At 48.0% G+C, this 26,856-nt stretch overlaps 1 protein-coding gene across 4 annotated transcripts in view; it reads left to right on the top strand.

Moving 5' to 3' along the window:
• HMG20A (high mobility group 20A) overlaps positions 1-14,525 on the top strand; it is a 42,064-nt gene extending 27,539 nt beyond the window's left edge. For 3 of the 4 annotated variants that reach the window (XM_044450471.1, XM_044450470.1, XM_044450473.1), the window contains 8 exons: positions 34-181; positions 1,105-1,317; positions 4,709-4,841; positions 5,469-5,500; positions 9,271-9,346; positions 10,968-11,183; positions 11,638-11,781; positions 13,813-14,525. In XM_044450471.1, the coding sequence (XP_044306406.1) occupies positions 34-181; positions 1,105-1,317; positions 4,709-4,841; positions 5,469-5,500; positions 9,271-9,346; positions 10,968-11,183; positions 11,638-11,774 (955 nt within the window). In that variant the 3' untranslated portion in view covers positions 11,775-11,781; positions 13,813-14,525. The other variant, XM_044450474.1, reaches the window with a different exon arrangement.
• Positions 14,526-26,856: the final 12,331 nt, after the last annotated feature.

Genomic DNA, 26,856 nt, shown 5'->3' with positions numbered 1-26,856 from the left:
GTCTCCTTGCATGGTAACCGATTTTCCCTCCAGGCTAAATCACATGGAAGGATCGTGCAGCGGTAGCACCTCCCAGTCTGCCAGCAATCCAGATTTTGCAGAGGACTTGCTGCAAACTCCAGCGCTACGAAATGAGTCATCTAATAAAGCTGAAAATAGCGAAGCAAGACCTGAGGAGGAGGTGAGCCAAAATTATAGGAGGAAAACTAAGGTTTCCGCCTCCACCTGAATTATCTACCCATTCATATCTCTTTTCCCCAATGGAGAGTTAACTATTTGGGATTTAATTAACATTTGTCCTTTTTCTCTGAATCAGTAAATGGATGACACCTGCATCTAGCAGTGTCTAATGTTGTCGTCATCCTTCAGAGATTAAGTGAATTACAGATTTTGGCCGGTGAGAGGCCATCTCTTGGCATAGTATTATACAATTGCCTTGTGATTTGTTCCTTTTCCATAAAAAGCATTTAGTCTGAGCCTCTGTTGGAGGTAAGAAAGCAAGCAAATGAGCTGGCATTCAGGTCCATTTTTTTCATAGCTTACTTTCCTGTAATAAATACTTTCTTCTCTATAACTTGAGGATATCAAACCTTTCACTTGGTAGTTCAAAACTTTTAATCCTTTCCATAGACAATGATACATTTCTGTAATGTTTGTTACCTTTATTCAAAACCCTGCACTACCTCTTCATGGCAACATCGATCATTTTGAAGGTATTTTGGGAGCTGATGATCCCAGCATCCTCTGTTTTATCTTTTCCCTAACTCTTCATAAGACTTGAAAATGTAGGGAGAGATAATATAGTCGCAACATTTTAAAAATGATATTACTTAACATGCTTGTGAAATGTCTGTTTTTGGTCATTCACCAGTGAATTCCTCTTACCCTGCAGGGCAGTAATTACGTACACCATTACTTGCCTAACCCACCTTTCTCTCTGATGTGTCGACTAGTGCACAACACATTCTAGTTACTAAGCTGAAACAGACTTGGAAAGTTAAGAGTAGCAGGGAAGTGTACCTACTAAAGTAATCTGTGCAAGCATTTCCAGTGCTAGCTAGCAAGCAACTGATGTCTTGCTCTGAACTTTCTGCTCTCTTGCAGCAAAGAACAAAGAGAGGAGGCTGGTCCAAGGGGCGGAAAAGGAAGAAACCCTTAAGGGATAGCAATGCACCTAAATCTCCCCTAACAGGTTATGTGCGGTTTATGAATGAACGAAGGGAGCAGCTTCGAGCGAAGAGGCCTGAAGTTCCATTTCCAGAAATCACCAGGATGCTAGGGAATGAATGGAGTAAACTGCCCCCGGAAGAAAAGCGGGTACCACTGCGTTACCTTTCCTTGTTAAAGAATTGGATCTTTACAGAGGTTTTTGCTTTACTGTGTGGACGTCACACATCCTGATCATGCCAACCTTGGGAAAATTCATAATTTTCTGCCTATAATTACTATGAAGCTTGTCTAGGTAGCCAAAGAATGAGAGGGTCTTAAGAAACGTGTGCTCACTTTAGGTAGTCTGGGCCTAAATTTTATCTCTAATATGACCTAGCTCTATTGGGCATGAGTTTATCTCTTCCCATAATGAGTCTGAAGAAATGGCATGCCAGATTGCTAATAGATAGAATTACTTCATGCTGCAGATTCATCAGTGTAGCTGGTGTCTTGGAAAAGACAGATATGCCTGAAGGAACAGGATGCAGATTGAAAACGTGGATGCTGTAGACAATTTATCATTCCACTGAGAAACACTCCTAGTGATGTAGAGAAGCTTAACTCTCCGGGGTTTGGATGGGGAGGCTTGCTGCATTAGTCTATTTTTAATCAAAAAAATTATCCAAGGATGAGGTTTGTGAGCGAGAGGCTGCCAGCTCACTGTCTTCCATACATTATTTATTTTCCACCCCATTCTCCCCCATGGGCTTAGCTCAGCAGCTGTTTTTCTAACAGTGCAATCCTGGACATTTCTATTTAGAAGAAAGCCTCGCTGGATTCAGTAGGGCTTACTTCCAGGTAACTGGATATAAGATTGCCAGCCTTCTGTTAGCTGTCCTGTCCACCAGCAGACTCACAAGCAGAGGAAATTCAATGCTTTAGAGGATAAAGGAGACCAAATGAAAATAACATTCTAAACATGCTGCATATCATTTTTTTTAAACAAAACGCTCTGTTCCACTCGATCAATAACTAGTTGAGCAGCATCAGACAGACAGTGCTTCTCGGGGATAGTCAGCTCCTGTCTGCACGGGAGGTAGATGGACTTCACTTCCAGTGTGCCTCGTCCTGCTCCCTGTGGTTCGAGTAGAGTCTGAGTCACTCGGAGGTGAGATAATATCTGGGAGCAGATGTTCTGTGCACCCAGTGGAAGACACGGTGATCGGGCCTCTCATGAGAACAGTGGGGGCCCCCAGCTCACAAGGCAAGTTCCGACCTTGAGCACCCCTCCTGAGAGCAGCAGTGCAGAGGGTGCTCTGCAGAGTGGGAAATTAGAGTCCCGCTTCATACGAGCAAGCTGCCCTGAACACCGTGCTTCTTCCTTGCCATGAATAGTGCTGCCCTGCTGGAAACAGAATGATCCCGAGGCGCAAAGGTGAAAATAGCTGGCCGCTGACCTGATTGGTCAATATAAGCATAGTCCTGCAAGCTCAGTCCTGCAGTGGCCACCAGATGCCCGTGGGAAGCCCACAAGAAGTATATCATCATTGCATTGCATTTACACCCTGCCTTTCTTCCTCTCGCGAGGGACCCAAGGTGGGCTCACGAGGTTCTGTTCCTCTCCATGTTATCCTGACAGTGACCCACAGGCAGATGGGGCTGAGAGTCACCCACCGCGCTTCATGGCCACGTGGGGACTAGAACCCAGATTCCAGCCTCCCAGTCCAGCACTGGCTCACCGACAGGAGCACAATAACCTCCTCTTGGTGTTTCCCAGCAAGTGGCATTGAAAGGCACGGTGCTTCTGTACCTTGAAGCAACCAATAGCTGCATTGACTAGTGGCCCCCTTTGGAGGCTTCTCCTCGTGTTTCTGTGCAATCCTCTTCTGAAGCCATTTCAGTTGGTGGCTGCCACATCCTGGCGCATGAAATAACTATACACTGTGAAGAACTTATTTCATCTGTCCTGAATCTCTCACCCTTCCGTTTGAAGGGATGATGAGAGAGGGAGGCAATCATTCTGCCCGCTTTCTCTGCACTGAACAGAATCCCGCACAGCTCTGTCATGCCATTAATGAACCCTTCCCTAAACTAAAAGCACCCCAAGGTAACTTTTTATTGGGGGCAAGTTGCTTCCGCCCCTCGTTCAGTTCTGTGCCTCTTTTGCAGCTCTATAGAATCCTTTTTGAATTGCAGCATCCAGGATGGGCTCAGCTGCTCCCAATGGGGTTGTGCTATATCAGTGTATGAAGCACTGTCACACTGGCTGTTTTGTTCTCCATTCTCCTGATCATCTCTAGCGGGGCGTGTGCCTTTGTCCCAGATGGAAGCTCTCCCTCAGCTTTCCTGCTCCTTCATTACTAGCTCAGGGGCCCCATCCGTGCACCTGTGAGGTTAGGACTGCCCGCCCTAGTACGCATCACTTCACATTTAGACTTGAACCCTTTTTGCCCATTCGGCCTCTCTGGAGGGACCTAGTCTTCTGAATGTGGCTACACCATGGGTTAGCAGGTGTCTTCCGTCCACAGGTGCAGTGAAACCCGGAATGTGCGGAGGGGCTGCTCTAAGTGCATCTCCCGCTGCCCACGGGCCAGCACAGGCCAGAGCCAGTGCTGCAGCTCATCTTGAGAGCCTCCAGAACGCTCTGCACACAGATGAAAGAGGAAGGGCTTGGATGCCCTGTTCGGCTCTGCCTTCCAGAATAAGTGCCCTGTCACACACGTTACCCATTCTCCGCCAGTGGCTAGATAAGGATATAAACTTGGATAAGATGAAGGGCCTGAAGCCGTTTTAAAGGGAATAGAATGTAAAAGCGGGGAAGAGAAACTTGTTATAAGAAAGAGCTCCATCATCTCCATGCGAGCTCATGTGCACTATTTAAGTCCTCTGCACGTTGACAGCTCTCTTTGAAGTCTTCTGCAGCCAGGCCTGTTCATTAAGCAAATGTGACAGAATGCTCCAGGCAACGTTTGATATGATTTCTTTAGAACTATATTCAAACACATTGCCGTTATGAAAGCTAAAATTCTAGGTTTGATTCATCTAATACAGAGACAAGGGGATGTGATTTTATATGTGCAATTAAACTTGAGCTAAAATATTTCCCCTCCATTTATAGCTAACCTTTATTGCAAGAGTGGGTAACTGTACTGAAAAATCAAAATACAATCAGGGACTCATTGAAACATAACTATGCATACTTGGTTTAGTTTATGCTGCCTTGGTCCTGGCAGGTAGATGTCAGTTCAGATAAAATATTTTTAACCTTTCAGATTTTTAACCCTGTATCCAGATGCTGGGAGTTGCAGTGCTGATGAATGTGCAGCAAGATGCTTCTCTGTGTGTCCTTGGTTTTGGCGTAAGGGCCCTTGTCTGACCTTAAAGAGTGTATGGGACACACACACACACACACACACACACAGAAGGTGGCTGCATTCCAGCCTCAATTTCTGCCTTGTCCTTACTGTCTGATTAGCCAAATGTTGTGACAGGAATTCATCTGCCTGATTAATGTGCTTATACGCTGAGGAGAGAAGAATGATTTGTTCTCTGGTTGCAGCGCTACCTTGATGAAGCTGATCGAGATAAGGAGCGTTACATGAGAGAGCTGGAGCAGTACCAGAAGACGGAGGCGTACAAAGTCTTCAGTAGGAAAGCACAGGACAGACAGAAAGGCAAATCACATCGACAAGGTATTGAGCCGCATTGTAGGAATTCTGAAAAGAAGGTGCCAGAAGCCTTGATTGCTCCCGTTTGTGCTCATTCTGCATGTATTAAATAATTTACAGCAAGTGGGAGATGGGACGTGCGAAGAAACCAGACACACACCGTAGCTAGATGGCACAGGCTGCCTACTTCTAGGGGAAGAATTTATTTCCTACAGTCGAGTCTTAGTGTGGCGTACTAGCCTGATCCAGACCTGCAAAAACTACTAGCTTCTCTCTGCTTCCAAGAAACCTCCAGTTTCTTCTAGAATCTTTCTTTGTTCCAGCTACAACCCACAGTGGAAGAGCTGCAGGGACACCATTCCCCCCCACTAGTTTTTTAGAAGCAGAATTGGGGTAATTTCATGGAGAAGTGGGGCGATGGTGGAGGACTTCATGCAGCCTGTGGGCCACATTTTGCCCGCCCTGATAAAGGTCTTCATACTGTACACTCTCTGCCAGTCACAATGAAGGTCACTTTGCTCATTAAAATTAAATTGCTGTCCTCAGATGAATTTGGGAAAGATGAATTTATGGAATGTATCTGGCCTTTTCTTGGCAAATTATTATTTTTTCCTTGAAAATGTTTTTTGTTTCTCCTCCAATCTGTTTCAGAAGGAGCACGGCAGGCTGCCCATGACCATGAGGTAAAAACGTCGCTCGCTCTTGCGTATGCTGGGTTGACTTTATTTTTTATTGGCGGTTGAGGTTGAGGCAGAGTGTATCTCTTGGAAGGGGTGCTTCCACGCATGTGTGAGAACTTGTGAAGTGTCGTTTTGTAGGCACATGCACAAGTTGAGGGGCTAGTCCCTGTGTTTCCTCAACGGGCCAGCGTCTTAACTTACAATTACACTAAGTAACCGTCCTTAAAAGGGGATTACATGAGCAGGGTGTAGTTCCTGCAGTTCTTATCAAGTAACGGAAAGGAAAATTCTCTCTCTCAGAATTCAGAATTTCACGTCTGCCTGAGTCCAGAGTTAGGGCTTCTTAACCCCTGGTGGTTTTACTCGATAAGGATTATTCGGATGCCTTTCAGTTGTGATTTCTGCCCTGCTTTTGGGGCAGAAATGGCTCCCCACTTTCTGGATGGGGGGACTCAGAAGCTGGTGCCGAAGGACTCTTGTTCCACCCCTTGACCTTTGACGTGTAAGGTGGCTTAGGGTTCCATCTCATTTTTAACATCTGCATCTGGCCGTGTCTCATCAGTCTGTGAATGACCTACTGGGATAGGACCCGGTGGCTCAGGGCCAGGGCTCACATTGCACATGTCCCGGGCTCACTTCCAGGCATCTCTGGCAGGGCCCGGAAGAATGTTTCTGGAACCACTAGTGGGCCTGATGGACCACTGGCCTGGCTCCATACAAGGCAGCTTCTTACCGGTCATTCCGATGACACACAGCAATACCTCACATTGGAGAAACTTGCGACAAAACCAGGGTAGATGTAGCTAAGTCGTAGTGTCTTGCCTTGCTCGTCTCCCATCCCCTCTTTCTGCCTGTTCCAGCTCTGCTGATACATTTGGCTCTGGAAGAATTCCTGGATCCTCAAAACGAGGTCTTGTTCTAAAATCTCAGTGAAATCTTTTCTGCACTGACATTTGGTAGAAACGTCCCTCTATCTTATTCTAAGGACAAAGAAAGAAGCAATAGGTTTTGTGTTTCTCTTCTAATTTTGATAAGTGGCACAGTGACATTAAGCCTGAGCAACTGAGTGCTGTGCAGTGAAGTGGTAATCAAAACCTTGTGATTTTAATCCCACGAGGTGAGCCTCAGAGTGGCTTACATGGGAGTCCCCGAGAGGATCCCCTACATGCCGGGGTAATGCGCTTAATAATGGAAGAGAGCCGATGGTTTTCATTACTGCTCTTCCGTTAAGCTGAATTCTCTGCCTTTTAGAGCCTGAGCAATGTAATTTAATTGCTTAACGACTTGGGAGTGGGGGTGTTATATTTGGAGACTCTACCCCGGGGACAGCAGTTGCAACGCCTGTCGTGTCGTCTTCCCCCAGCCCTCAGTCTGAAGGAGCAATTCATTGTTCATTCTGGGGTTTAGCACCATTTTCCCTTGGGATCTACTCAGCATTAGCTTAGATTATGTTGCTGTTTTAGGCAGCAAACATTCATTTTGCTGCCTCATTCTAGTTATCTTGTACGCAAGGTGCTAAGGGATTAATGCTTTTTTTTTTAATGTCCCTTTACTATGGATCTGTTTATTGGATTGTTCTTTATGCAGAAATATAATGGGTAGTGAGTGTACTTCGGTATACTTATATTTTATGTAGTTTTTGTCTGCTTTTGTAATATATCCACAGAAGCAGGATAGGAAAAGTGACTATATTTATTTATTTATTTGGAACGTTTATATGCTGCCCCATTCGCAAAAAGCCTCGGCCTATATGGCTCCTTCCCAGCAAGTTTCCTCTCCTTAGGTCCATGCTTGCATGGAGCAAGGAGAATGAGCTATATCTGGAGGAGAATGTTGGGGTGCTCAGGTTTGCCCCCCTCTCCATACCCACTGATGGCCATGCAGATGAGCCTCTTGAGTGTGCTGAGCGTAAGACGCCACGATGTACGGAGTCAAAGCAACAGTTGTTCTAGCCTAGGCTGTCCTGCTGGCGGTGGCACTCCAGTGCTTCAGGCAGAAGTCTTTCTCTGCCTGAGATTATTTAATTGGAGATTCCAGGAATTGAACCGTTCATGGAGGAGCCTGTGTTCCGCCACTCAGTTAAGACTCAACCCCGCTGGCAGCCGTGTGTGCTGCTGTTGGGTTGTGCCAGCCTCAGAGATGAGTGAAGAGGCAGGAGTTCTCACGGAAACAAACATGTGATTACTGGAGGCCTCTTTAAAGAGCTGCCTGCCATGTACATTTGGCATAGTTTGAAAAATGTAGCTTTTAAAAATATTATTCATTGGAGAAACATTGGTATTTAACAGTTGATGGGTGTAATGCATGAAATAATTTTAACTTGTAGATACAGGATTTTTTTTTTCTTTACCCCATATGGCTACCTTGAGGAACTTGCGTTTGTCTTTATTAGAAGATGCAGCAGCTGTCTTAGAGTTTTCTCCAGCAAACACATGAAGAGCTTTCTGAAATTTCACAGGGCTGTTGTCTCTCTTGGCTGCCTGCCAAGCTGCGCTGTGTTCACCTTTGCCAAGCCCCTTTTATGAGGCGCACACCAATATGAAGCACTGAGCGTTAAGAGCCAGAATTCCCTTGTAGGCTCTTAACCACTTAGCTCTCTTGCTTGGTCTCAAATCATGTTTGACACTTCATTTAGGGTCTAAGATGTTCAAATGCAAAAGTCCACGGTGTTGGCAAAGGCAGAAGAAAGGCCTTCTGTGCTTGCTGTACTTTTGCCGGATGGATTTCTTAGTGCATTCTGGCAGCCAGAGCATTTTTAACTATATGAAGATCTTCCTCCTTTCCTAGCACGTCATTATCATGTTGCCTTTTTAATTACAAATGGCTCAGCTTGGCAAACAAGGGAGGTCTTTGTCTTTTGCAGCTGCACGTGCTTACTTGGAAAGCTAGGATTCCTCCTTGTTTTGAATTTTGAGAATTGAAAGGAACTGCGCTTTTTAAGTGGGTATTTCCAAAACTCCACACAATCCCCAATTTGTAACTGCCAGTCCATAGAGTAAACCTTTAGAAATGTGAGGAACAGTAGATTTTTTTCTTCTTTTCCTTACAGCCCTCCCATTTCTTGAAATCTGTTGTCCCACCAGAACCTCTCTCTGAAGCTGCTTGTACGCATGTGGGGACAAATTATTCTCTGGATTCTCACTCTTGATCGCTCTGGCCACTTATTGCAAACCGTTTTTTCCTCATCGAAATCATTTCCATGCAGTAATGAGTTAACATGGTGCTGTCATCTCCTGAAGGCCAGAGGTGCCCTTGAAAGAGGAACCCCTGGCAAAGGCGATGGCCTCCACCTTAAATCAGCTCTCTCTACCACTCCCAGCCCATCCGTTCTTCTAGCTCGTGCACAGCTGAGAAAATAAACTTTCTCATTAGAATTCTACTTTGCCAAGCACCACCAAACAGCACTTTGGAGATGACTTCTACTTGCTAGCAATATGCTGCGGGCAGTTCAGGAGCAGCATGCGTGTGCTCAGGTGGTATCGGGCAAGGTGGATGACTGGGGTCCAGTGGCGACTAACATCAGGCAGAAGGGAAAAAGAGGGTGTAGGAGATGATTAAAGAAAGCTTACCATGCCTTCAGAATTTTCGTATCCCTTGCGTGATTGTTGTTCTGCAGAATGGGAAAATACCTCGGTACTGTTTCCCTCGGTGGAGAAATGCGTTCCGTATATATGCAGTGCAATGTTCAAGTAGAAGAAACCATTTAGTTCAATGGGTCTCGCTCTGCTACATGTGGAGAATGATCAAGCTGTAGCTTTCTCATCTGTGTGCAGAAAGAAACTGATACGAAGGAGAGGTCCATTTTCGATATTCCAATCTTCACAGAGGAATTCCTCAACCACAGTAAAGGTGAGCAGGATACAAGGAGCGTGGCTCTCAGCTCCGCCATTCACACTCTGCTAACTGGCAGAGTTCAGTGAAGGGTATTTTACCGATTGCCTGTGTTTTCTAACGCTTGCTGTGTGCTCCTGCAAGCCAGTCTACTCCAGAGTCGATCCCGTGGCGTTTATAAGGTAGTTCATCCCCAGGTAAGTGGGAATAGGCTTTGAATCTCAGTTGCCTTGATGCTTACATGATGGCTAAAACTGGTCGGCTGCTTTTCAGTCACAAAGGGAAAAAGTGTCTTCTTTATAGTAAGCCCCTTTTTACACTCAAGGGGTGGCCTGTGGTCCGATTCTCTGCTTTGGCCCTTTGTTCCAGTAGTACAAGGTTCCACACCTGACCATCTCTGTGACTCCCAGCCTGGCCCTCTGGGAAGGCGCACACCCTTCCTCTGGCATCATACCTTTCCCCAATTCTTTGGTAGCTTCCCAGCTTTCGTGCAGCTTTTTCTTTGTTCTGCAAAACTGATTTGCTTCTCATAAGGCTTAGTTACTGGCAGCAAAAGCTTTGAAATGCACCGGTATTCTTGGCCCTCCACCTTTTGCCTTTGTTCCTCTGCCCTGCGAGCTACTACAAAATTGGATTCGGCCCTTGGACTGAAAGAGATTCTCTCCCCTTGCAGTATTAGGAACCCTGGATCCTAGACCAGAGCGTCAGAATGCCCATGCTAGATCAGACCGTGGCCTGTCTACTCCAAAATTGTCCTTCCAAAGGCCCCAGTGAAACGTCCACAAGCACGACATGGTCCTCTTGACCACAGTCTTGAGAGCTGCTGCTTTGCTCGAGAGGTTTTTTAGAGAGGGAAGGTGACTTTGGACCCGTTACTCCATCCAAAATCCCATGAGGAAAGTTGCGAACTCCTGGTGTCAGCCAGAATCCGTGACGAGGGTTTCCCATTAGATTGCGCAGCTGTCCCTGGCCTGGGATGTCAGCACCGTCGATGTGGCCCAAGGAACACTTGTCCTGGAATAACAGTATTTGGAAACAGGACAGGCTGCCTGAGCTATACCTTGCTAATTTCACGGGGGTCAAACTCACATTCGGAGAATTTGAAAGTATCAAGCAGGTGAGAGGGACTTTGGGGCAACACTGAAATCAGCCACAAAAGCAAGAGATGGGGAAGTGCAGTTAGGTTATCTGGGCTCTTTGTCAAAAGAAAGTCTCTCTGGTAAGGTGGCATATGCGCTTTTGAACAGTTGCCCTGGTAGATTTACTTCATCAAATATATTCCAGGTCTTGAATTCCCTGCTTCCCTCTGTTGAGCTCGGACTTAATCCCTGTGTAGTGACTGTTCCCTTTTCCCTGCCTGCATTAGAAGGAAGAAGCATGACCCTACCCCAGAATGCTTTTCACAGTGCGCCATGAGAGACCAGTCCGCTTTGAAGTCACGATTATAGTCCTGTTCCGCTGGAAACATGCTGTCCTTTATTGCTGTGGTGCCATCGCAGCATCCCTACTCCCAAATTGCTTAGGATTCTTCGGTCCAGTCCAGCAAATACTGAAATGTCCTGCATAGCCTTCTGCTGGCTGTCGGGGAAGTGCGGGGGAGTGGGGAATCCTGCCTCTTAACGTTGTGGGTTGTCGACAGCGCGGGAAGCGGAACTGCGCCAGCTGCGCAAGTCCAACATGGAGTTCGAGGAGAGAAACGCTGCCCTGCAGAAGCACGTGGAGAGCATGCGCACGGCCGTGGAGAAGCTGGAGGTGGACGTGATTCAGGAGCGCAGCCGCAGCACGGTGCTTCAGCAGCACCTGGAGACCTTGCGGCAGGCGCTCACCAGCAGCTTTGCCGGCGTCCCACTGCCAGGTGACGGAGCGCCTGCTCTTGTTCTTAAGCGTAATGTTTGGTCAGCGCATGGGGTTGTGAGTTTCGGCCCGTGGTTTATTTTATGACTCCACATTGGAGCTTTGGAACGTGCACCATGACGGGGCCTGCTGAGGAAAGCGAGTTTGAATTTTAGGGCAGCTGCTGTCTTTGCACATGGGTTTTCTCTAAGATGGGTATTCTCATCTTTTACTCCTTGAAGTTCTGGTAATCAGAACTGTCCCATGACAATGCAATGCAAGCCTTCCATTTTATCCTAATTGTTGGCCTAGCATCAAACCCGTGGGAGAAAACGACACTCATTTGGAATGGTTTTCCTTGTCAGAGGGCTTTGGGGATCCAGGCCATCACCCCCCTTGCTTTCAGTTTACTTCTCTTCTGGCACGATGCATACATCCGTAGTCCCTCTGGCTACAACATACACGATCTCTTTCAGGAAGTGGAGAGACCCCCACGATGGACACTATTGATTCATATATGAATCGGCTGCACAACATCATCCTGGCAAACCCGCAGGAGAACGAGACCCTGATAGCCACGGTCCGGGAGGTCGTGAACCGCCTCGAACGCTAATGGCTTGGTAAGTTTCTGCCTTACCACGAGCTCTTGCCTGAGGTGAATGGAAATGTTGCTGCTTTTAGATCCAAAGGCTGGATCTTGGTAAAGTCCAAGACCAGTTGGATTTTAGTTGTGTAGCACAAGCAATATTCCCACTGCACATATCTGATATTTTGGCATCATAACCTTTTCGTGGCTGTACTTATGTAAGCAGGGACATTTTAACATTAGAGCTGATGAATCAGTTCTTTCCTTATTGCTGTGTCTCCTGCTGTAAATGTATATTAGCTCCTACATGTCAAAGAGAACTGCATTGGCTCTGTTTTTTAAAAATACGAACACCAGCTTGGCTTCCGCTGTGAATTCACAAAGCTCAGTTTCTGAGCCTGTATTCTGAATTGCTAGTATAAAACCAAATGGTGTTTTAATTCAGTGTATTCAGAGCGGAGGTCCATCTGTGGCAAAGGAAGCCAGAAGTCCTCAACCTTTCTGCTCCTGACCTTTTGTGATAATTGTGAAGTGCATTTAATTGCCTGCTCCTTGTTATAGCTTAGCTTAAGTGGAAAGCCCATTGCCCTTCCAGTGAGCAGCCAGATGGAACAGATGACAGTTCTAAGTCAACTCTGCTTCCCGCAGGATGAAGAAGCAGCACTTCTGCTATTTTATGAAGGGGAACAGCTTGTGGACACAAGTCTGGGCTTTTCCCATAGCTCATCAACCTTCTCATTTTAACAGTACTTTTTCTGTTTGTGTGCCTGTAAGCTGGAAAGAAGAGGCCCGGGGAATTCGAGAGTGGGAGGCCAGCTCCATCAGCAGCAGGCTGGCAACCAGTGAAGGGGTCTCCCTTGAGGCAGATGTGGAAGGACGCCCCAAGCCAGATGTTTCCCATTTAACCTGCCTTGCCAGCAAATCCTGTGTGAAGTTTCATACTTGAAGACAGCTAGCTATAAATGTGGGGTTTTTTGCTGGGAAAGACCCTGGGAGGCATTGTTTGTGGCACCCGAATGGACATTTTTTTAGCTCCTGGAAATACTGCACTCATATTTGAACCACTTGAAGCAACAACAAGAAGCGCCAGCCACCACCCTTCTACTCACCCCTGGTTCTTTCAGTTAAGAAGGCACATTCTTGCTCCCTGAAAAAAAGAAAAGAAAACCCCTAGATGAGGCATTTTATAAACTTGCAGATGGGGAGTATTATCCGAATATGAAAATTCAGATAATGTTGGTGTTCCACGTATGTTTGGTGTAATTTATTACTCTAGCCGTTCACTAAGCAAAATATTCATCCAGCAAGAGGAGGTTGCTTGGGCAAATATGAATATTTAGCGTGAGGCAATTACTGATAAAAAGAGCTGCTCACAGCCATTAACTCACTTGCCATGTCTCAGATCATTTTAAATGGAAACTGTACCTTTCTGACAAGTGGGTTCCCTTTGGAATTTTGATACACTTGATAATAAAGCAAATTTAAGAGAATTCCAGTTTAAAAAATAAATTTAAAACCAATAAGTAAAAGAGCCTAGCCAAAAATAACAGCAACAGCAGGACTGTAAAAGCACTGTCGGAACAAGTTGCAAAATAACAGAGCAAGAATAAATGTGCTTAATTAAATCTCGGTTGGTAGAGCGAAAAAGATAAAATTGCACTCCTGAAAAGAGGGGGAATGTGCCTACAAAACTCCTAGGGGCAAAGAACAGGCTGTTGCTAGTGGTTGAGGGTGGCCTGGATTCCACAAGTTAGGGCACCTGGAGAAGTTCGCAAGGAGGCTGAGCGGAGGCTCCTACGGGAGAAGGCGTCACCCGTGAGGCTCTGGACCAAGGCTGCTCAGTGTGCTTAAAAGTCAAGGGCTGCGTCTTGAGTAGACATGGAAGCAGGTGGTGAACAACGAAGGTGTTTCAGAACAGGCATTGCGTGTTCGGTGGTTAAATTCTGAGCCAGTTGACAGTTCTGGATTATATTCCAAGGCACAGTCTTTTCTGGTTAATGCTCCAAAGATACAAACTTCTAAGCCTTTCTCTTCTCCCATCCCCACCCCTGGCTTTTTTTTACAGTGTGTTAGACTCCTGGTTGTTTTTCTTAAAAGGACGAAACAAGTGAGGAATGAGAGCCATTGTGGAAATAGACCCGAGGGTAGATGACAAGACTTTGGAGATATACTTGGTTTTTGCTTCTGGGATGAACTATTTAAAACATAAGACTCTTCTGTGAGGACCCAGGACAGAGCACCCCAGGAGATTCTGATATCCTCTATCAGACATTGCAAGGCAATTCCCACAGCTCAGACCTGCAGTTTCCTGTCGTTTGTCACCAGGCTGTGGACACCTGCTGGACTAGACGATGCAGCAGTGATGCTTCCTTCTCTGTCAGGCCCGAGTTGTGTTTCTCTTGTAATAATGCGGAACTCCAAAGTGTTTTGTCGTTTGTGCTCCGAAGGAGAGCCCATCTCCCGCCGTCTGCTTCGTTCATGTACGTCGTGCCCTGTCATCCATGCATATGCTTCCATCTGTTGAAGTTGGCGATAATCCAGAGGGAAGAGGACAGGCCATCCTCTCTCTCCCAGCATTGGAAATGCAAGACCTTCATGCTGGACTAAAATGTTTTTTCCCCCTTTTGTTTGCTACTTAGTTTGTTGTATGCGGTAGTCTTACGATTCGACTCTCTTTTTATCTTGTGCAACAGGAAATGGGCAGGGGGGAGTGACACTGTTGTTTCCCTCCTCCTGGTAATATGTGACCACCCCTAAGAAATAAACTATGGAAAAAGGGTTGTTTATTTATCTGTTAGTTGCTTTACATGTAAAAAAAGGTTTCTCTAAGTGATGCATTAGTCAAATCTCAGAGAAAACCAAACCGTGAGAGCAACATTTACCCATAAAATATAAATTCTACTTTAAGAGGCTAAAATGGTGCCAGTCTGTGTTCTCTTGCTGTGGATTTTAGGAGATCTTTTGCAAAACGAGAGAGCCAGGAGTGAATCTCATGGGGACGCCCTAGCAGCAGAGCATTCTTAGAGCCAGGAGGGAGCCTGTGATATCTGTGTAAATGGCGAAGTGGCTTGCATTGCTCTAGACGGGGGGTACACGGCGGGTGGCCTGCATGCACCCCGCTGACCATGCATGTACCCCCTCATGGGTGCCCTGGGCCCTTCTGCCACTGAGGTATCCCTGCTCTGGGTTTTAACCAGTTTCCCATGGGCAGCCGCAGGATCCGAATCGACCCAAAGCAGTGCGCTGATCGCGTCAGCAGTGCAGCCAGCTGTGAAGGCCCACGTGGCACGGGCCCTGTCCACGTGGCCCCTCCGGTGGCACGGGTTAACTTTTCCACCTCTCAGCGGCATTTTCTGATCTGAGTCCTTTCACTGAGCAGCTGTCTGTCCTGTATAGCAAGATACGCAGTTGGCCGTACAGAGCATCACATCTGATGGGGCTTATGAGGAGTCAGACGCCCGTTCTATCAGACGCAGCATCGTGTCTGCTCCCACAGGCAGGGGCAGGTGTGGTGTGGGAGGAGGCAGAGATGTGTTTTTGTTTCTGTCCCTACCTCCGTTCAAGGTGTCCATTCCAGGCACGTCATTTGTTGCACTGGGTCCTGGTCTCATTCTGAACAAATCCCCTGTGTCAGCTGTCAGTAACTAGCGATCAGTTGCATGCATGTCAGGTCCCAGTGGGGTTCAGTCCCAAAGCAAGTAGGTTTTAGGGTCTTCAGGGGGGTATTGCTTCCTTCCCAGTGTAGCAGACCTGAGGTTATGTGGCCCAGTACAAGCCAGATAGGTTGAGTTCTAAAAAAAAAGCTCTTCCAAGGAGCCAGAGACCAGTAGATCAGGGTAGGGCAGGCAGGAAGAGGCCATGCTGCTTGCAAGTGGTACAGCCTGGAGCCCAAATCTCAGGCTTATGCAGCACCAGCAACATTCAAAGAAAAGGAAATGCAGAAATGCAGAGTCTGAAGCAGCAGTCTGGAGAATTTCCTGGCAGCAACATGCAGAAAGCATCCATTGAGAGGAAGCAGCGCAAGATAGCAGAATCCACACTTGACCCATTTTTCTCAAGATCAGTGAGAAGGCCACTGATCCTACAACCGAGTGATTGGGGGGAACTGGTAGATTAGTTCCCGTTGCCGTGAGAGGGATTCCAGGTCTTCCCTTGGCTCATGACACCTCCCTGCCCCCAGTACTTTGCACACAATTGATGTGCGTGCGCCTCTGAAATCACGTGTGAAATGGGACGGTCTAGGGGGATATGGAGAGAGGGAGAGAGAGCATCGCGCTAAAAGCAAGGTCAGAACAATGATATCCTTCTGTCCTGATGCAACAGCACAATCAATAGGTTTGCTGCAGTAGAAAACAGTAGTCAGGCGCTTGGATCCAGAGAGATTCCGCTCTTTCCATCCCAGGCGATGTTAAAACGTTCGGGACAGCTTACAAAAACTTACAAAACTCAGCTTATCTGAGTTTTTACACTCTGCTTATGTAATCTCCTTCTGGCTACATCTTTGGACATCCTCCCGGCATAATCCCACTCCTGACCTTCACCAGTGATGCATTGGTTGCCCCACAGAGAAATAATAGCCGAATATTTGGGCCTTGACTTGAGTTTCTCCTCCACCTTCTCCCAGTCCTTAAAATACCACCCACGAATCAGAAGGCCTTCTCTTTCACTGTTAATGATCAACACTTAATTGTCATTCCTGAACCACTCCCACCTAGCTAAAATCCCCAGCCAGTCAGATCAAATTTACATGCTCTAAGCCCTCCCCTGCTTCAGACCTCACCAAACAATTATCCCACAGGCCTTGGACAACAACGAGGCCCAAGGGCATTCCGTCACAATCCCCAGAGGTAGCACAAGATAAGATGGCCCCCTGGTTAAAATGGGAGGACAGCATGTGGCTGGCCTGCCGGAAGATTTGTCCTGTGACCTTGATCACCCTTCACAGCTGGCTGTGTTGGCTAAACCTGATGGGAATCGCAGGCTCAAACACCTGGCAGCCTCTGGTGGCCCATCCCTGGATTAATGGCGGCACCATTATTCAGAAGCACTGGAGCCTGTTGGCCCAAGGAAACAGCTGTGCACCTCGCTGAGCGAGGATCACTGCGTGGCATCCACTCCACCCTACAGGGCAGGCGCCTGATTTCCTGTCCAACCTGGCTTATTCCCCTTGCTTACATCAAGCAGCAGATGGTGAACAATGTCACTGTCATTGCGAGGAAAAGCAAAACCCCCGGGATAAATTTATCTCAGTACGTTCATTTTCTTCCGCTCCCCTTTGCCCCGCAGCTGCTGCTAGGTTGGTCTTCTCTTAGGTAATCATTTTGGAGTTGACGCTTTAGAAGGTCACACAGCACTACCTTCTTCCACGGGCAGTTTCCTGTCAGTAATTCATGTGGGTTTCCCTGCGGTGGTGGCAGGCATTCCTTCACACTTAATCCCAAGCTGAGCTGTATCCTCTGTTGTCTGGAATGAATCCAGTCTCCGCAGGAATATAAAGGCTATTTTTCAGCTCTCCTGCTCTTCTTCGTGAAAGGTGGGCATTCGTCTTTCCTTCCCACCTTGTGGACATTTTGTTTCCCTTAACAACCCCTTTGGATTTTCAAGCTTCTCTACTTTGAATACTTCTGTTTTTGCAAAAGGAGTAACCCTGGAAGGGTAGGAACAGAGGTGGCTGGATGATTTATGTAGGCAAAGATTTATTTGTTGTTTGCTGGTTTGTGTCAGCACTGCAGAGAAAGGTGGGATAGAAATCTTACTGGGACAGATCCAGGCCGAGCCATGTTTACGGTTGCCTCATTGACCGGAAGGGGGTTTAACTCAGTCATGGCTAACTTAAGTCCCATTGACTTCCATGGACTCTACGCATGGCTAGATTAGTGACATAATCAATGACCCAGATAGTGCGCCGACAGCAAGAATCCTGTCCGAACCCTGCAAGGTTTTCAGCTCATGCTCGTTTTACCCCTCTTTTTTTAAACCATCACTCTCTCAGCGCTCATAGTTACAGAATGCCACATGTCTAAAATGTTTGGAAACAAGCAAAGCTCCAAAGACACCCACATTTCTCTTGAAAAATGTCACACCTCCTTAGCAAGACTTTGAAAAGCTGTCTCGCAGCTCGGAACAAAGCCAGAGATAAGCTGGCTGGCAGTCAACAAGGCTTAGCCGTGCTGAATTCAGCCAAGGACCGGGATGTTCGCTGCTTGGGAAAGGAGCCATCAAGGACTCTGCAGCAAGGGGGGCAGTGTTGCTGGGAAGCAAAATTCCGCAGCGGTTGCAGGAACGCACAGACCAACATGCCCTGGTACCTTCTGGGTGTTTGGGACATCAGCTTCCATTAGCCCCAGCCAGCCTGGTCGATGATCAGGAAGGCTGGGAGATGGTGTCTGTGTGATCTGGGAGACTCCTGCTGGGGAGAGGCTGCTTTAGAGTATCTGAAGGTCAATGGGAAGAAAACTCCAGCTCGTAAATGCAGCATTGGCGCTCAAGTAGAAAAGGTTGGGCAATGCGTAACAAGAACGACCAAAATGCTACCTTTCTGCATAGCAAGGATTTTACGTTCGTGTTAGAGCTGAGCTTTAGGAAAACCCGAACCCGTGTGTGCACGAAGGCCTGGAACTAGTCTGGGTTAGCCAGACAGAGCGATGAACAAGAGCGTCTTCTGTCTGGATAGAGTGGGGTTTCAGAAGTGTGCTAGAGTTTGGATTTAGGTTAGGATTTGGAATTCATGGTTCTTCCTGCCAGTCCAGTCAAGATACACACCCTTAATTTATAAGCTTCTTGATCTTTACCGAGATTTCGAAAATGAACCTATGAATTGGGATGAGCTGAATAAGTACAGAAATATGTTTGTTTTAGCTAACTGCCTTGGATGGTACAATTACCTTCAAGTAAATTACTTTCTGGGTGGTGGTTGTGTTTTAAATATTAACTGAACCAAAATGAAAGTGGAAACTTGGGGAGGGAATTTTAATTATTTCTATAATTGTAGGGAGGGACAAGTGTTCTGTTTAGCCTATTCTTCTGAAAGGGCACTGAAACCATACATTGCCAAAAAGGAAAGAAAGGATGTAGTAGGGGGTGAAACTTCAAATCTGAACAATGACCAGTAATAACCTCAGAATGCAGGAATTAGTGTATTAGTCAAACTGCAAAGTTTGTAGCAACAGAAAGCCTCTGCAGCTCCAACACGCCCTCGCTGAAGGCCTGGCTTGAGGGAATATGAAGCAAGATGTTTGGTCCCGTCTTCCACAGGCTGCTAGGCCTGCCTTCCGAGAGACTTCCCTTGGGAAGGCATTCCAGGGATGACTCAGCCACCACTGGGAAGGTTTTGCTGCACATCCAGGCGGACTTCATGCTGCCCAGAAAGGGGAACTCGGCAGCAGCAAGGCGAAGCCAGACGTCTTAAACATGCAGTGCCACGACTCCTGCTCAGCGGGGACACCCTGGACTTGAAAAATGACGACCTCAGCAACAATCCGCCATTGTGAGCTATCTACTGCAGTGCAAGTTGGTTGGTGTGTCTTGGTCTTGGAGGGTTCAACTTGTGGCGGGGGTTGGGCCTGATGGTCCTCTGGTCCCTTCCAATTTAGGATTCTGTGGTACGGTAGCACTTTTCAAGCTCTTGAAAAGCTGTCGCACAGAGGATCCCGTCTCCGCCATTTCCGAGTGCCCGACACAGAATAATGGGCTTAAGTTACTGGAGGCCAGATTCGGGCTGGGCGTCAGGGGAAACTTCCTGACTTTTAGAGAGGGACGGCAATGAGACCAATTTCCTAGGGCAGTTGTGGAAATTGGTCTCCTACATGGGAGGGATTTGTGAGATGGGGATAGCCATCTGTGGGAATGCTTTAACCTGGAGTCTGGCCTTGAGCAGGAGGTTGGACTTGACGGCCCTTCCACAACCTGGACACAGTAGCTTTCCCGGTGTTCTGTTATTTGTTTAGTCACAAAGTCGTGTCCAACCCATTGTGACCCCATGGACAATATTCCTCCAGGTGCTCCTGTCCTCCACTGTCCCCCGGAGTCCACCCAAGCCCACACCCACCGCCCCAGTGACCCCATCCAGCCACCTCATTCTCTGCCGTCCCCTTCTCCTTTGCCCTCAATCGTTCCCAGCATCAGGCTCTTCTCCAGGGAGTCCTTCCTTCCCATCAGGTGGCCAAAGTATTTGAGCTTCATCTTCAGCATCTGGCCTTCCAAAGAGCAGTCAGAGTTGATCTCCTCTAGGACTGACTGGTTTGATCGCCTTACGGTACAAGGGACTCGCAGGAATCTTCTCCAACACCACAATTCAAAGGCCTCAATCCTTCGGCGCTCAGCCTTCCTTATGGTCCAGCTTCCACAGCCATACATTGCAACTGGGAAAACCATCACTCTGACTATATGAACTTTTGCTGGCAGGGTGATGTCTGCTTTTTAGTACGCTGCCTAGCCAGGTGCTCTAGGCAGCCTTTAAATTTCCAAACATCCTCCAGAATGATGCTATCGGGTGGGGTGATGCTCGTGGGAAATGAGAAGGCCGGCCAGCTCCAGCTACTGGCGTTGCTCACCAAGCTGACCCAAGCAAAGTGTAACAGAATGGAAAGGCACCTTGGGCGGACGTCGGCCTTTGACCACCCGTATTCTTGGCGGCCGCCCGAGCGCTCCAGATGCTGAGGATGGCCGTCAGGGAAGGGCGCTCCCTGCACTCCGCTCCTTAACACGGTGAATGCCACAGCCGGGGATGGTGCCAGGAACTCCCTGGAGCGGATCTGGGGACCTGCCCCCCAGTGCCCCCCCCCCGCTGCAGACACGTTGCCCCTTTTTACGTGTACTTTAACGGCTGCCTCACCCGCAACCCTCACCCTTGCTTCCTGTGTGGCACGGGAAATCAATCGCTGCCTCTTTTTGTTCCCAGAGGGTGGTGTTTTTCCAGGACGCGGGTGGGAAGGAAGTGCATCCAAAGTGCAAGGGCGGTCAGCGGGAGGCTGGAGCCCCGAGGGGAGGGAGAGTCTAGCAACCCTGCTGGGCCTTTGCACCATTTTCTCCAGGGGTGGCAGCTGCAAAACCAGCTTTTCAGCATATGCCTGCAAGTGTGTCTCTTACACACACACACACACACACACACACACACACACACACACACACAGAGAAAATATTTTCCTGGCTGCTGGAAACTGGCCTTAAATGAGGACGAAGATAGCAATGCAGGAAAGCGAAGCATGTTTGGATGGAGCAGGAAAATCCCATTGCAGAGGAAATAAGAGAGCAGCACTGTCAACTTCGGAGTTTCCAGGAGCAGCGTGTCATAGGGTCAGCTCCTTGGGAGAAGGCGACGATGCAAGAACAGTACTGGAGATTCATGATGTGTGAAATATATCGGTTTACTTAAATATATATATATTTAGCATGGGTTAGCACAGTCCCAGGGCTGTCATTTCTGAGCAGTAAAGCCATAGCCGTTGTTTAGGAACAACAGGATGTCCTTGGATGCTTGTCTTTCTGCCAGCCCAAGCTGCAAAAACAGCTCCCTTCTGCCGCTGGACTCGCATGGCACAGAAAGCAGAAACACCCCATCCTTCGGGCTGGTAGCTAGTAGCAACCAGGCGTCAGTGCCAAAAGAGATGCTTATCTCTTGCTTGAGAACTCCTTGAAGGCTCCTGCCTCCCTTCTCCCCGATTTGGGCTTCCCCAAAGCATCTGTTCTGCCACTGCGGGGACCAGCCGGTGAAGTGGGCGCCTGGACCGATCCTGGACCTGGCGGTTAGCCGGCGATGCTTTCCAGCAGGCCGCGGCTGCTGCTCCCCTCACGCCCGACTTTTAAAAGCGTGTCTTGGCAGGAGGGAGGCCAGATTTAGCGCTCGTTTTGCTTTGTTTGCTGATGAATGGGAAGATCTTGGAGAGGCCGGGCTTGTGTCTCTGCATCTGGGCCCAGGCCCCGCGCATTCCGCGCATTCCCGGCATGGCTTTGAGGGAGGAAAATGTAACAAATGCAGAGGCGGGATCCGCGCCCGGAGTCAGATCCAAAGGGTTTCACAACAACGTGGCCGCTGCAGATTTCCAGATGTCCGGGCGGGGAGGCGCCGGTCCCCGCGGGAGGAGCTGCGCTGCCCTCTCGTGGCCGCTCCCGGCATTGCAGCCGCCCGGCATCCCCGGGCGCGCCGTGGCGCGGCGCTTCCTCGGCCCCGTCCCCGCCGCCCTTTCCAAGCGGTGCTTCTGCTCCGAGGCGGCGCGGGGATCGCTCCCGCAGGCGACCCGATGCGTGTGTGTGTGCATGTGTGTGTGGGGGGGTGCACACGGGACAGTCAACGCGCAGCCCGGGGAGCGAGCGAGGGCGCCCCCGCGAGTCCTGCCTGTGAGCGGTGGGCGCCTTGCGCGCCCCTCGCCCCACAGCGACATGGCCTGCCGGGGTTGCATCTCGACCCGCCCCCTGCTTCCAGGGCAGCCTTGGGGCCCATGGGAGCCGGTGTGGCGCAGTGGTGACTCAGAGGATCCGGGTTCGAGTCCCTGCTCGGCCATGGAGCCCGCTGGGTGACTCTGGGCCAGTCACAGACGCTCAGCCCAGCCTACCTCGCAGGGCTCTTGTTGCAGGGAGAAGATGGAGGAGGAGAAGGATGTCAGCTGCCTTGAGCCCTTTGTAGGAAAAAGGCAGGATATAAATTGAAATAAAAATAAAATGGCCTCCAGAGCAGCTCATCAAATGCCGTACAGATAAAACACTCCTCTGTCGACGGCAGGAAAGCGTAGATGAGAAGTGAAACGGGAGTAAGGCAATGACCTTCCAGGGCGACGTGGCTCAGCACAGCCAGTGGCTTCCACGTGTGCTGGACTTTCCCAGCCCTGGTCCCCTCCAACCACAAGGAGATGCAGCTTCCATCAATGTCCAGCCACCTGGGTTAGTCGGCTGGCAGAGGTAACCCAAAACTTACATCTGGAGGGGACTGAGTTGGAGGAGGTGGTGTCAGGCCAGAGGAGACGCCCTTGATGGATTTCTGACATTTGAATGCTTCCCATCGTCCGTTGGGCTCTCTGGGCAGCTTGCAGCAAGACGAGATGCAAAATCGATCCAGTAACAGGATCCCAAAAATACATTAGGCAAAAATGCAAAATGGATATAAATACAGTAGTATAATCAAAGAAAATACAAGCTCAAATACAATATTAACCACACAGCAATACAAAATCAAAACAAAGCGACTTAATACAGTAAAACATGATGTTAAATAATGAGGTTCATTGGCTGACCTTGTGCCAAGGTCTTTTGTGGGGATCAAGACAGGTGTGTGTCCACAGAGGCAAGGTGTGGGATAAAAAGGCAGCTGTGAATTGGGATTGTGCAGGGTTGGCACCAGGGGACTGCAGAGCCCAGCATCCCCCAGGCCAACTCGTCTGGGTGGTGCACTCTCCCTGGGCGAAGGCCTAGGTGTGAATCTCCACTCAGCCCTGAAGCTGGGAGACCTTTTGCCCAGCCTGACCTCTGAGCCCGGCCCACCTCGAAGGGCTGTTTTGCTGGTCTGTGGTGCCTTCAACTCCTTGAAGAAAATGCAGGGGATTGTGGGACTGTATTTGCTGGCTCCTCCGGTGCGCGCGCGCATGGTTTTGTTTTTGCTACAGAAGGAAAGGTTGCTCACATCCTGAAGATGAGAAATAGAAGGAACGTTGATATTTCTTTCTCTGCAAATGAGGTTCTTCATTTGCCAAGACAAATCTCGTCCGGCCCATCAGACTTCCAATAGCAAACAGTGCATTATCCTGAAGGGGTTCTACCTTGATTGGATGCTTTAGTCTTATGTGACGTCTTAACTGGATTTTGAAAGAGAAAACCCTCCGGTGCTAATTTTTATTTCAATGTGGCTGATTTTGGGTGCACTTCTGCATTAGCCTGCTCTGTTCTTGGTCCTCTTTCTCAGGCTGGTTATCAGCAAACCAACCTAGCTTAAAAACGTGGGCGCCAAGGCATGTGAAATGAAGTCAAAACAATTTATTTATTTATTTAGAACATTTCTATGCCTCCCCATTCGCCGAAGCCTCGGGGTGGCTCACAAAACATCAATTAAAATATAATACACTAAAAATATAAAATGAATTAACAATATAAAATAAGTCGCCCTGGCGGCTTGAGGGCATTTGAGGGCATTTGTCCCTTAAATTATACTACCCCTTTGAAATGAATAAATATGAAGGTGAAACCTCTTGCTAAACACCCGAAACTTCCCTTTAGCGATGTTTCTCTCATTGGGAGCAATTTCCGTGTGGGGCTGAAATCCTGACAAGGTCAAGAAACCAAAGCTGTAAACTGAGATCTTTATCTGTGTGGGAAATAGGAAAATAAGTTTACTGATGAAACGGAAAGACAATAAATAACTTAGAAATTTCTCGCAAATTCCCTTGGGCTTGCAGCAGGCTGTCAGAACTGGGTATGGGGCATATTTCAAATGAAACCAGTTAACCCCCCTCCCCAAAAAATGGGGGAAAACGTGATGGCAAAATTTGCTTTGCAGCAGGAAATCTTTCCACCTAAATCACCCAAGTTGATAGGGCTATCTGTGTATTACCAAAGGAGCAATATGTACACGGTCAGTTTAATTTGGGCACGATCTCCCTCCCTCTGCTCCTCCTTTGCATGGAAAGCTTGTTGTATTTAATGGGGTGTTAACTCAATTTATTCTTTGGGATTTGCACTGCAATTTTACAGCTTGCAAAAACAGCAACTTGAAGTGAAAGAGCCAATATATATGTGTGTACACACCTGTGCAAGGGAACCCCGACAGAGCGGAGCGGAGGGGCTTGGACCGGGGTTTGACTTATAGCATCTGGTTCTGGCCATTACAATTTCCTGTATGACAGGCTTATGAATTTGCTACTTTCTGACCTTCGTAGGGCTGAAGATATACTAAGCTTCTCCCTCTAGAAGAAATTGGGGACCATATACTTGTATATTATTTGTTTGTTGGAAGCCGCCCCGAGGCTTATGCGAATGGGGCGGCATACAAGCACTCCAAACAAACAAACAAACAAACAAACAAACAAACAAACAAACAAACAAACATACTGTTCTCTGCATCTGTCTTACTGCAATATTTTTGTAGGGGAATTTAATGGAGTCACATTTTCCTGAGGAACTATGCATTGTGGCAACTCCTATGCATGTTTAGACCGACTTCCATATCCTAGTATAATTTGTTTTGTCTAAATGTGCAAATAGTGAGCATTTATTGGCTGAATGTAGAAGTTACAAACATAATCTGTACAGGGGCAGTGTGCACATTAATCCTATAAGCTATTTGCTTGTGTTCAGTGCAAGGTATCCCCAAATAAGTGTGGACAGAATTGTAGTATTTGTTATCACCACATTTATATTTCCTTCCCTTTGATCGCCACAAAGGGAGCGCCATGGCCAAGTGGGCACCTGAACCTTCTCCCAGTTCCTAGTTTAATGTGCAAACCCGTGATTAATCGCATCGGAGAACTCCTCAGTGGAGTCAAAATGCTATCCGTTTCTGTGCCTATATTTCTATGGATCTGACCTGCAAATTCCATAGTGGATGGACTGAGTCAGGCACCCTTGCTCTGGTTTGTGCAATCTGTGCTAATTACCATGGGTGCAAGCCGGGCTTAATATGAATGAGCGCAAGCAGAAATCCTGGGTTAAATTCTGTTAATGAGTAGATGGCAAAATGAATGACAGCTGACAATTCTCTGATTCTTTCTGTAAAACGCAGAGGGAGCGGATTGAATCCATACATTCCTACCCTGGGAATTGTAAAACTATGCCCATGGACAACCCCTCTTGATTTTTATTTCATGTTTTTAGAGATTAATCTTTTAAAATTGGGAACTGCCAGCCTCCTGAGCTATCTTTATCTCCAAGAAGGCCTCTGGGTTTTGCATGGCCGCGTTCCTTCTCTCTGAGACTCCCCACTTTTGCTTTCTGTGAAATGAATACAGTAGCAGAAAACTGCAACCGAGTTTGGCCTTCAAAGCAGGAGTTTGTGTTGGTTCAAAGGACTGCTTTTCAGACTTTGAGCTAGGAGTGGGGACCGCACCTCCAGGATCATCCCTCTACACCAAGGTTCTTGGCCAAGTTACGTTCCTTTTAGCCTTCTGGGAAATGGGCGCTTTGTGAAAGACGCACCGCCTGTGGCAGCCGTTTTGTGACCGATTAACTTGTCGCAAGGTGCGTGCTTTCGATCTCACGTTCCTGTACAGTGTGCAGAATAGCAGAAATGTGATATTCGGAATCAGGCCCCCATGTTGCGGTAACTGTGTGCAAACAGGGATGCCCAGTGATGCTCTGGCAAATGCCAGCACGGATCGCCCGGCTGGTGTGCGCCAAGGTTCGCTTGTGCGTGGAGGAGAGAGGAGCCCCGTTGACTTCTTACCGCAGGAAAGACGCCTTGCTACAAGCAGTAATTCTGGTCTTGAGGGTCCCTTCTCCCCTCTCCATCGTGTCGTGGTTTCTTTGCCAATGCCAGTCTTGAAATGCTGCCTCAAACAAAAACAAAACTTGATTTTTTGGGGAAGGGTGGGGTGCACCTTGGAGTCAACGAGCCTAAATATAAAGCAATCTTGTGAAGTTTTGGCTCATGAATATTCACTTGTTGAATTTACATTTTGTTTTTCATCTCTGTGTGCTGTTAGAGCAGGGCTTGGTGCAGGAGGAAGATGCCCTCCCCAGCTGTCTAATGCAATTTTCAAATGGATGGATGGAAAGATTTGGAGGAAAACAATCCCTCATTGTTTCCTTATGTGGGCATCCTTCTATGGAGCTGTTTTCCAGGTGGTTGCTTTGAAGGCGGCCCCAGTGAACAAGCGGAAGAGGAGAATTTGAGAGCTTGTATGCACCTGTGGAGTTCTTCAGAAGTCTTTCTCCAGAGCGGTGCTGGGAGTAGAATCCTTCCCATGACCTCGCTTTTGAATGTGCGGAGAGCCTGTGTGGCGTAGCGGTTAGGACGGGGGCAACCCATGCCCGAGTCTTGTCTCAGCCATGGGAGATCCTGGGAAAGGCACTCCCTTTGAGCAAACGGTGTATAAATGGGGAAGCAAACACAGCTGGCCTGCTTGATTTCCCAGATCTTTGTAGGATTTTTGGATGTGGAGGAACTGTGGAGTCCATATCCCATCTGTGG

This window comes from Varanus komodoensis, unplaced genomic scaffold, assembly GCF_004798865.1.
Source record: "Varanus komodoensis strain SLA01 unplaced genomic scaffold, ASM479886v1 scaffold67, whole genome shotgun sequence".
Classification (NCBI taxonomy): Eukaryota; Metazoa; Chordata; class Lepidosauria; order Squamata; family Varanidae; genus Varanus; species Varanus komodoensis.
Note: the sequence above shows the minus strand (reverse complement) of the source record. Positions and strands in the feature narration are given on the sequence as shown.